Source organism: Salvelinus sp. IW2-2015, linkage group LG4p (assembly GCF_002910315.2).
Source record: "Salvelinus sp. IW2-2015 linkage group LG4p, ASM291031v2, whole genome shotgun sequence".
NCBI classification, from domain to species: Eukaryota; Metazoa; Chordata; class Actinopteri; order Salmoniformes; family Salmonidae; genus Salvelinus; species Salvelinus sp. IW2-2015.
The window spans coordinates 15,703,985-15,715,809 of NC_036841.1; the positions used below are offsets into that span (position 1 = coordinate 15,703,985).

Here is an 11,825-nt window from a genome sequence, read left to right on the forward strand (position 1 = left end):
ATGACGGCCGTTAGCACAGGTACAAACTGGGCTGAGAACGCATCTCTATGAGCCTGTTCGATTAAGTCAGGTGTCTGAGATATTGAGACGTAAAGTAAATATATCAGATATGTTTCATTGTTAACACGATGCTGGAGTCACACATTAGACAACATTCCTACAGGTCACCTTCACAATTCCGTCACAAAGGCAAAAAAAAATCCTGCAGAGATCCTGTGGGACTTTTTAGTCAGGGTGGTCTCATGCTCAAGGGGCCACCATCTCGTAATACTCATAACAACCAGACAAAGGATAATGTCAGAGGATACAACGCCACAGAAGAAAACCTGAAAGATACCTGTGAACAACTAAATGATTATCACAAAGCACAACCTGTACCATACTTGTCCTTGTAAGTGTATTTGGCAAAGTAAAGGACAATAGTGACGTATCGTGATGAGCTTTGATGACATCTAGCGGAGGTTCACTGTTATTGCAGCCAGGCCTCTGTCCTGGTCACAGAGATCCAGTATAATGTGTGCTACTTGAAAATAAGTGCTGTAAATGTTCAGCTATTACAAACCCTAGAGCTTATGGTAGAATAGAATGTATATTATAATGTCAAGAGAGTCAACCTTATGGATATAACTCCACAGAGTTTGAGAGAGAGAGCGAGAGAGAGACACACAGAGAGAGAGAGAGAGAGACAGAGAGAGAGAGAGACAGGAACAGCAGAGACAAAGCAAGCACGTCTCTTCCTCTTTTATTTTGTCATTCATTAAATCATTCATCATCACACCTCAACAGTCAACAACACGTCCCTCTCTCGTCAGGTATCCCAGAACGTCACAGAGTGAGACAGGTCGAACGCATCCGCCCGTCCACACTGTCCATGAACGTCAGTCTGTAGTTTGCTCGGTTTTTCTTGGTTGGTCTGTGTTATATTAACAAATATATATATACAGATATTCCGTAAAGAGAATCATAATAACAATAATTAATCATTATTTCAATTATAACAATAATTTTAATAAATACTCTGAGCGTTCTTAACCACACAAGGAGAATAAGGATGAGTTTGGCTCACCATTCTACCTATGGGATTGATATCATCCCATACAAATAATAACACTAAACACACGCACACACGCATACACACACATACATACAAACACTCCCGCACACAGTCAAGTAAATACTTGTATGTAGCCTTGACCAACTGTGCCATTAAAAAGTGTCATTCTTCATCTTCTTTCAGCAACCAGACAGTATGGTGCTCTCATGGGCCTGCGAGAGAATCCAGAGTTCTCTCGATTCGCCGTCCACATCCCGAGCACCTTGTGTCAAGTCCTTCACAGTCTGTACTCTTGCGACACGGACATGTCAATGTCAATATCATTGCTCTTTAACCAAAGATTGTGACCTTTTTCCCTTCAATGATGCTGTATCACTATCCAGTAGGTAGGGAAAGGAAGTCAGGGGTACGGAATGTGGGAATATTTTTTTTTGTAGAAAACAGGTAGTATTCATTAACCATTTATTGCAAGTGGATTTACCCTCATTTCCCATGGTTCTCCTCTGCTCTCAGAGGACCTGCTGTTGTTGTAGTAAACTATCCATATAGCAGAGTGTATAAGGGGCTCTATACAGAGCAGTGATGATGGTGGGAGAGAGGACGTTTGCTGAGAAACTCCAGGTTATGAGGACATAGAGTTTCCCATTTACAGCAACTTTCCCCCAAATTCCTTCGCTTTCCAGAAATCCTGGTTTGAGGATTCTCGTATTTCCTGCTTATTCCAGGAATCTTTCAACCAGGGTTTCTGGTAAACCAGGGAATTTTGGGAAAGTTACCGGACATTTTGCAACCCTATGAGGACGTAAGGTAAWGAATGAGGGGGAGAAAAGCATCCTGTTTCGGCTCTCTTACAAGGGACCTGTTGGTTCCTCAGTACATCCTTCACACTTAAATAACATGCGGTAACAAAACACAAGCGCACGCGCGCACCCACACAGAGTACACCCATACAGACCCACAATTCGCCAAACCAATAGAAAATGCTGTGCTAAACAGGCTATGGCTGGAATGGTTCAAGCGTTGAGAAGAATCAAACTCATTCGCCGATACAGAGCTGAGGAAGCAAAGTCCTGTCCATTGTGCTGTTGAGCTAAAAATGGCTTCCCTGTTCCTGTCACGGCCTTTGGGGAGAGGGGGCAGGACAGACACCATCCCTATACAGGAAGATGCTATGTGGAGGTGAGGGAGGTGGACATTAGTTCTATAGAAGGGGACGCTCAATAAGAGGGCAACTTACGCACTGATTTGGAAGTCGCTCAGGATTTGAGCGTCTACCTACCGTGACTACATGTAATTATGAAGGAGGGGCAGCAGGGTTCACACGGCACCCAGAGGTGCTCTCGTAACCAAATCAGGGCAACCCCACAAAACAACTATTAACATGGACACTTCAAGGGCACTCCCAAGAGTCAGCATACAACGATTCCAACCCCGATGAGAGGCGCGAAGTGTCTACTGCTGGCAAAGCCTCAGCCCTAGTCTTTGGGGAAGGAGAGAGCAGAGACAGACACGACACCTGCGTAGAGAGAGGCAGAGAGTCCGCGGAGTGGTTTAGCAGAACGGGTCCCACTATAGGAAATGATGGATAGGGATGAGCACTTAGAAGTGTCTGCCTGGGAAGCGTAATGGCTTACATGTTCCTTTTAGAGGACGGGTAATATATACGGAAGGTTAGGAGGGCACACTGGTCACTAGGGCACTAAAGGTTTGGACTCTAGAGGCTGCGGAGTGGTCACTTAGAGGAATGTTGTCCCACACTGGGCKGCTTTGGAAGGGACACTAAGACAAGTGCTGTCCCGGATGCTTAGGTGTGTACTAGGAGCACTAGGAGACTAGGGGGCACAAGGCTTAGGAGTGACCACCAGGAGAGAGGTACAGCCCGCACAAGTAGGCTTCAGAGTGGACTCGAGGAGAAGTACTGTTCACAAAAGGATTGGCTACCAGGAATAAAGTGGGCATACTAAGGAGTCTTTGAAGTGTGCACTAGGAGTAGTGTTGCCCATATAGAGTAATGTTGGAGAGTGTGGCYTAGCCGTAGTTCTGTCCACAGAGCTGTGCAGCCTGGTGCTGTTCACACAGCGGCACGGTGCCATCTAGATCCTGTCCATCCACATCCATGTCCATGAGGTTGGGCCTGACCGCGCTGGTGCTGGCACTGCTGTCCCCAGAGCCCAGGGGACTGTCACAGCTGCTGCCCGGGGATGAGCTCAGGGTCCTGGACAGGGAGCCCAGCTTCCAGGGGTCCGGTCGCACCCTGGCTGGGGTGGGCCGAGGCCGGGGGGCGAACTCCAGGGTCTTGGGCCTCTCCAAGGGGCTGATGATGGTCAGGGGCTCCAAGACCGGGACGGGGACAGGCGGARCGGGGGCCTTGCGGCGGACGACCCTTGGGAAGAGGCTGGAGGGGTCAGAGAGTCGGGGGATGTCCAGGGTCTCCCTGTAACCTGAGAGAAGAGAGASAAATACAGATACCAGAGGGAGAGAAGAGGGAGAGAACAGGGGAGAACAATATGAACACTTTGTTAACAGGGATGGGCCATGACAGGCCATGTCTTATTTTAGGTTCAATTGTAACCTCCTTCCCCCCAGTTGGGTCAAGTTGGCTGGATGTCCTTTGGGAGGGTGAACCATTCTTGATACACACATKAAACTGTTGAGCGTGAAAAACCCCGCAGCATTGCAGTTCTTGACACAAACCGGTGTGCCTGGCACCTACTACCATATCCCGTTCAAAGGCACTTAAATATTTTGTCTTGCCCATTCACCCTCTGAATGGCACATATACACAATCCATGTCTCAATTGTATCAAGGCTTTAAAATCCTTCTTTAACCTGTCTCCTCCCCTTCATCTACACTGATTTGAAGTGGATTTAACAAGTGGCATCAATAAGGGATCATAGCTTTCACCTGGATTCACCTGGTCAGTCTATGTCATGGAAAGAGCAGGTGTTCTTAATGTTTTGTACACAGTGTATTGCTTCCTGTTCTTCAATTAAAAGCTCATAGTGACATCATGCTGTCCCAACACACTCACCTGCATGTAGGGGGAGGGTGGGTGGCCCTGGCGGGGGCGGCATGGGCATGCTGCCGTCCGAGGGGGTCCTGCGGTGCCCTAGGGTTTGGGCGCGGGGGCGTATCGCCCCATCAGAGGGGGTGCGTCTGTGCCCCCTGTTCATGGTTGCAGACACGTGGGTGGGCGTGAGGGACTGATTGGGCTCCCTCTTGAAGCTCTCTGCCCTCAGATCCAGGAGGGGGTTAACGGAGGGGACGGGGGGCACCGCGGGGAGGGAGACGCCCACTCCGGGGGTCAACGGCAAGTCCTCAAGGTCAGAGGGAAGGAGGGATTTGGTGGAGTTGCAGTCTGAGAGGGAGGAGAGGGAGAGGAGGGTGACGGATGGAGAGGGGTCTGTGCAGGGGAGAGTAGAGTCATGGTGGCGGGACAGAGAGAGGGACAGGGCGCGGCTCGGGGGAGAGGTGCTGCGGCGGAAGCGACCCGTTCGCTGGAAAATGCTGTCCTTTTTCTTGCGCTGCTCCTCTCTAAGGTCCTGCTCGTCCTGTTGGACCTAGACACACACATGGAAACTGGTCAGTTCTTACTGGCATCTACTGTACAATCTACGGTTGCATCTTGCCAACTGACACACACACTAGACCTTGTCAACTCCCAGGTGTAGAGTTTAAACCATTATTCAATGTATAAAGATAATCTCTACAGCAGGTGGCAGGATTGAGGATCTTTTCCCATGGTTTGGGTAATTTTGTCCTTCTGTGTGTGTTACAGACCCTTTTCCCTCCCTCCAGTACCTGTAGTCTCCCCAGCTGTAGCAGGTCCAGCCCCAGACCTACAGAGGCCAGTAGGGAGGCACAGCCCAGCAGCAGCAGGTCGCTCTTCTTCCTCTGGCTGCAGCGCCGCAGAGAGTCCTGGTAACCCAGCCCGCTCCCCATCCCGGGCCCCACCCCGCCCAACGAGGGGCCTCCCTCCTCCACAGACCCATTACTGCTGGGCTCTGGGGGCATCAGAGAACCGGGCGACTCCTCCAGCTCACAGTGCTCCTCTATCAAAGAGAGAGACAGAAAGATAAGAGAAAGAGAGTGTGAGAAGGGGAACAAAGCATTTCAATCAGTCACGAATCCGACGGATTCTGTATCCATAGTATGTTTTACAATCTCTTTTCTGTTGCAGAAATGGTGATGAATGAAGAGACCCACCCATTTCATTGAGGCTAGAGAAGCCGACGGTCATGGGTGCGTGTTTGGGAGATTTGCCCAGATTCGGGGCACTAGAGGACCACACCTTGCATCCGTCGCCCAGCGACTTCAACCTGCAAGACGAAGAAGATTGGGTCAATACTATTAACTGGTACTATACACCAAACACTCACCAGAATAATGGTCAGAGATGATTCTGACATGCAAATGAAAAAAATCTGAAAGGGTAGCAGGCAGGTAGGGGAATGGGCTATCAAGGGGCTGTTTTTGGACAATGACTGTTACCTGTCCTCTCCGCCCAGTCTCTCTCTCTGGAGGGTGGAGCTGGGGCCCCAGGTGCGTCCCTTCTTTTTGCTAGCTGCCAGGTCCTCCTTCTTACACACGGCACTGCGGCCCCATGTCTTATTGCCATCGCTAGGCGTCACTGAGGGGCTCAATAACACAGTTATTGTCATTACAACACAACAAATCATCCACAACTTCCTGTTGTGCCGTGAACATAACAAAATGTAGCCCTATTCACTTGAATACAAGATCTAGGGAGGGAATCCACAATATTGGTTCGGATTATATTGACACAATAGCATCCCCCACAATTGAATAACTGGTGTTAACTTTTGGTGTGACCTCTGTCCTCCAGTCCCCCTCAACCCCTGTCCCTGTCTCCCCCACAGATCAACTCACGTCGTATGGCCCTGAGGCGGGGTATGACCCCTGGGCTGGCTGGAGGTGTGGTGCTCTCACTGCCCTGGGGTTTCCGCTTATCAACGCTCGGAGACGCCTGCACTGTGATCTTATGCTCAAAACCTGTGTACATACAAAACAGGGAGGGATTACAGTCAACTGATTGGCAGCCAAAATTCCGGTAACTTTCCCCAAATTGCTTGGTTTCACAGAAATCCTGGTTGGAAGATTCCCGGAATCCGTGAACCCTCCAACCGGTCTTTCTTAAAAACCGGTGGATTTTGGGAAAGTTACTGGAATTTTGCAATCCTAATAAGGATAGAAAGAAAAAATAATTATGCCCTATTCAAGTAATAGGATAAATGCTTGGGTGCAATACCCTCCATCACACACCAGAGGGCAGACTGATGCTGTTGCTATCTCTGCCCAGCTTGAGCAGTCTGCTCTTCTTGAAGTGGCCCTTGCGCTTCTTGACCCTGGGCTTCTCCTGGTACATCTGGTGGATGATGATGTTGAGTTCACGCTCCACGATATCGATCTCTCTCTCAGCCAGCTCCTGCTCTCTCCTCTTCAGCTGCTCCTCCTGCTCCCTCTGCTCCTCGGCCGCACGAGCCAACGCCTCCTCCCAGGAACGCAACTCCTACAGGAGAGAAGAGGGGCATGTCAAGGAAATGGAGCATTTGGAACAAAAATGTAGATGTAATGTTACAGCAACATAACACCCTGTCGAGGATCTTCACATTGCCAAGGCAACAGCACTTTGCAACGTACACTTTGTGAGGGATGTTGACAACATTCCCACATGACCGTGTGGGCTCCTCTCACCTTCTCCTTGGCCCTGAGCTCGTCAAACATCTGCTGNTCTCACCTTCTCCTTGGCCCTGAGCTCGTCAAACATCTGCTGAATCTCCAGTCTCCAGTCCTCCTGCAGAGAGTGGAAGGACTCCAGGGGCATCTGAAACATGGCCGACTGTTCGATGGCCAGCAGTCGCATCAGGATACTAGTGAAGGATGGGCGACTGTGGGGGTTAGGGCTCCAGCACTCTGGGGATGGGAAGAGGAGGCTGAGTCAATATGACTTAAATGTACACTACCGTTCAAAAGTTTGGGGTCACTTAGAAATGTCCTTGTTTTTGAAAGAGAAGCACATTTTTTGTCCATTAAAATAACATCAAATTGATCAGAAATACAGTGTAGACATTGTTAATGTTGTAAATGACTATTGTAGCTAAAAACGGCAGATTTTTTTATGGAATATCTACATAGGCGTACAGTGGCCCATTATCAACAACCATCACTCCTGTGTTCCAATGGCACGTTGTGTTAGCTAATCCAAGTTTATAATTTAAAAGGCTAATTGATCATTAGAAAACCCTTTTGCAATTATGTAAGCACAGCTGAAAACTGTTGTTCTGATTAAAGAAGCAATACAACTGGCCTTCTTTAGGTTAGTGAGTATTTGGAACATCAGCATTTGTGGGTTCGATTACAGACTCAAAATGACCAGAAACAAATAACTTTCTTCTGAAACTCGTCAATCTATTCTTGTTCTGAGAAATGAAGGCTATTCCATGCGAGAAATTGCCAAGAAACTGAAGATCTCGTACCGAGCTGTGTACTACTCCCTTCACAGAACAGCGCAAACTCGCTCTAACCAGAATAGAAGGAGGAGTGGGAGGCCCCGGTGCACAACTGAGCAAGAGGACAAGTACATTATAGTGTCTAGTTTGAGAAACAGACGCCTCACAAGTCCTCAACTAGCAGCTTCATTAAATAGTACCAGCAAAACACCAGTCTCAATGTCAACTGTGAAGAGGCGACTCCAGGATGCTGGCCTTCTAGGCAGAGTTGCAAAGAAAAAGCCATATCTCAGACTGGCCAATACAAAGAAAAGATTACGATGGCAAAAGAACACAGACACTGGACAGAGAAACTCTGCCTAGAAGGCCAGAATCCCGGAGTCGCCTCTTCACTCTTGACGTTGAGACTGGTGAGTACTTGTGAGGCGTCTGTTTCTCAAACTAGACACTCTAATGAACCTGTCCTCTTGCTCAGTTGTGCACCGGGGCCTCCCACTCCTCTTTCTACTCTGGTTAGAGACAGTTTGCGCTGTTCTGTGAAGGGAGTAGTACACAGCTCGGTATGAGATCTTCAGTTTCTTGGCAATTTCTCGCATGGAATAGCCTTTATTTCTCAGAACAAGAATAAACTCACGAGTTTCAGAAGAAAGGTTTTTGTTTCTGGCCATTATGAGCCTGTAATCGAACCCACAAATGCTGATGCTCCAGATACTCAACTAGTCTAAAGGAGGCCAGTTTTCAGCTGTGCTAACATAATTGCATAAGGGTTTTCTAATCATCAATTAGCCTTTTAAAATGATAAACTTGGATTAGCTAACACAACGTGCCATTGGAACACAGGAGTGATGGTTGCTGATAATGGGCCTCTGTATGCCTATGTAGATATTCCATTAAAAATCTGCCGTTTCCAGCTACAATAGTCATTTACAACATTAACAACGTCTACACTGTATTTATGATCAATTTGAAGTCATTTTAATGGACAAAAAAAATGCTTCTCTTTCAAAACCAAGGACATTTCTAAGTGGCCCCAAACTTTTGAACACTAGTGTAAATTCTCAAAATAACAAAGTACAGTGGTGGTCTTTTAGATGTACATGTCTCCCCACCACCTACACCACTGAACAGACCGCATTGCTCTGTAGCACCAATTGCTCTCAGATCCCAAACAATTGTTTATAGACCGACAGATAGTATTTCAAGTCCAAGGATGGGCTGAAGAAAAAGAAAGAGGAGATGAAAGAGGGGAGAAAGAGGAGTAAACAGAGAGCAGACACAGTAGAGAGGGGTGACAAAGGAGAGATTAAAGGATGAACAGGGATAAGACAAAGGAGAGGGAGAGAGGGATGAAGCGAGAAAGAGCATTAGGAATGCATGGAAATAGTGGGGAGAGAAGTGGAGCGAGAGCCTATGAAATCACCAGTTGGCTGACTGGGAGGGGAACCTACAGTACTCTCACTCTGACCACCAACAATAATAGATTGACAGGCTGACAGGAAGCCATCTTGGTTCTAATCAATAGGTGAAATTGGGCTGACAGGCAACCATCTTGGTTCTTACCCGCCAGCAGGAGTGCGAAGGGCTCGGGACAGGTGGAGGGGACGGGCAGGGTCAGTTGTCATGCCACTCCGTAATCGCCACCGGCCCAGCGCATCTATCTCACGGGTCACGGAACCTCTTCCTGTTAGCAGCTTCACCATAGCAGCACCCCCGAAACTGAAAGAGAGGGGGGGGGGGGGTACCGCTTAAATCCCTGGTACTGGTGCATGATGTACACTATCAATATTAATTAACACAAACTTTATGTACCTACTAACCAGCTAAAAAATAGAACCACGCCTTTTCAGGACCTCTCTTTTCAAAGATCTCGTACTAAAAATGCAAATAACTTCACAGATCTTCATTTAAAGTTTGAAACACTGTTTCCCGTGCTGGTTCATGAACCCATAAACTATTAGTGAACATTGCACCTGTGAAAACGGTCAGTTAAGCCACTAACAGCATGCTGCAAGGAGGCCATGAGGAACTGCAGACTGTGGCCAGGAAATAAATTGCAATGTCCTCATGGGAGACGCCTAAGCAGCGACAAGGGCGACCGTGACTACGAAACCTCGCTGTGCAGACCACGTGTACCACCTGCACGGATCGGGTAACAGATCTGACACACCACACTGCGGGAACAGGTACCAGGATGGCAACAACAACTGCCCGAGTTACACCAGGAACGCACAATCCCTCCATCAGTGCTCAGACTGTCCACAATAGGCTGAGAGAGGCTGGACTGAGAGCTTGTAGGCCTGTTGTAAGGCAGTTCCTCACCAGACATCACCGGCAACAATGGGCACAAATCCACCGTCGCTGGACCAGACAGGACTGGCAAAAAGTGCTCTTCAATGACAAGTCGCAGTTTTGTCTCACCAGAGGTGTTGGATCGGAGGGTGAAGGCTAGGGCCATTCCCCCCAGAAATGTCCGGGAACTTGCAGGTGCCTTGGTGGAAGAGTGGAGTAACATCTCACAGTAAGAACTGGCTAATCTGGTGCAGTTCATGAGGAGGAGATGCACTGCAGTACTTAATGCAGCTGGTGGCCACACCAGATACTGATTGTTACTTTTGATTTTGACCCCTTTGTTCAGGGACACATTATACCATTTCTGTTAGTCACATGTCTGTGGAACTTGTTCAGTTCATGTCTCAGTTGTTGAATCTTGTTGTGTTCATAGAAATATCTACACATGTTAAGTTTGCTGAAAATAAATGCAGTTGACAGTGAGAGGACATTTCTTTTTTTTTGCTGAGTTTATATATTGAGGATATAAATTACCCCTGAGGGTATGAATAGTTTAATTATTGAAAGAACAAGGACACTAGCTACTGACTGTGGGTGTTGCACGTGCACCATGCTGTGTGTACTACATGTCCCACAGTAGAAGAAAAAAAACGGTACAGTTACATGACAGAGTGTTGTACCTCCAGACGTCGCTGCTCTTGGAGAACAGGGAGAGTTTGATGACCTCGGGGGCCATCCAGGCGTAGGTGCCCGCCGCGCTCATCTTGGTAGTCTGGTGCCACTCCCGTGCCAGGCCAAAATCTGTGATCTTCAGGGTCCTACCACCCAGATCTTCCCTCTCAATGGGCTCCAGGATCAAGACTGAGCAGGAGAGGAAAGAAGATGGCGAGAGAAGGGTGGGGGGGAAGGGGTTGACGGTGTGAGGGGGAAGAGCGAAGAAGGGAGAGAGAAACAGAAAGGGAGAGATGGGTTGAGTTTGGTTGGAGGAGTAAAGGTACAGTGTAAGTCATCCATACCACTAGCTGTACTACAACCTGTCCTTCAACAGAGGCCCTTATCCAAAGCACTTTACACAGCACACCATACCATCACACATAGATAGAAGGTGTGGTTATTGACAAAAGCAATTCAGGTTAAGTGTGTGATTCAAGGGCAGTGCATCCTGGGGATTATCAGCCAGTATCTGACCCTAGTCACCTGGCCATATTCCTCTAATAGGCTATAGGCCATATCTGTCATGAACCTGTAKTTTCCTCAGGTCTACACTCAATATATAGCACTATTGGCTAAAGGTATGGTCACATCAGTGTTCAGGTCTCTGCCTCGCCGACGTTATGCACTGTACCCAGCAACTCCGCTTTGAGAATTTCCATACAATGAAGCAATCGTTCCAAAGTCTCTAGGTGACTTGGGTGAGTCGTTTTCTCCTGTTGGCCTTTCAACACTCTCCTGTCCTCTCTTCTCCCTGCACTTCCTCCTCCATTTCCGCGTGAGGGATGGCTATGGAAATATCTGGAGTGTACACTGTCCACAGTGCTGGGAGGGAGGGAGGGAGGATGGGGTTTGTACTTGCTTATCTACAGGCGTATGCAAAGGGAGGCGGGGAGAGGCACAGCACACAGCAAAGTCTTTGTTTAGACACGCACGCACACACACACACACACAGAGAGAGAGACCTGGCTCACGTGACACAGGTGTGCCCATAAGATTCATTATTATGCTGACAGGCAGCTAATGTCCAAACACACACAACTAAAAGGTCATGTCAAGTACAGTACATACAGTATATATTGAGTCTTCAACTGTTCAAGATTTGACTATATAAATGTCCTTTTCTTAATCTCCCGATGGCTCCACTCGTCATCAAATACCGTTCTCACATTCTATTTCAGGTCAATCAACAATGTTCTGGGTTCAATGGCATGATAACATACTGTATATGTCACAAGAGCACTTAGGCAATATTGCCTGTCTGTCGGTCAGCATGCACATTGGTGGTTGTGTGTTTGTG

General features: G+C 47.9%; 1 protein-coding gene across 1 annotated transcript in view; it reads right to left on the bottom strand.

Annotated features, from left to right (window-relative positions):
• Positions 1-726: 726 nt before the first annotated feature.
• Positions 727-11,825, bottom strand: part of LOC111960587 (mitogen-activated protein kinase kinase kinase 10-like) — a 32,370-nt gene continuing 21,271 nt past the window's right edge. Inside the window, 11 exon segments of the mRNA XM_070438347.1 lie at positions 727-3,495; positions 4,087-4,615; positions 4,857-5,107; positions 5,262-5,374; positions 5,547-5,685; positions 5,946-6,068; positions 6,339-6,585; positions 6,814-6,989; positions 9,086-9,167; positions 9,169-9,241; positions 10,495-10,675. Of these exon segments, the coding sequence (XP_070294448.1) occupies positions 3,038-3,495; positions 4,087-4,615; positions 4,857-5,107; positions 5,262-5,374; positions 5,547-5,685; positions 5,946-6,068; positions 6,339-6,585; positions 6,814-6,989; positions 9,086-9,167; positions 9,169-9,241; positions 10,495-10,675 (2,372 nt within the window). The 3' untranslated portion in view covers positions 727-3,037.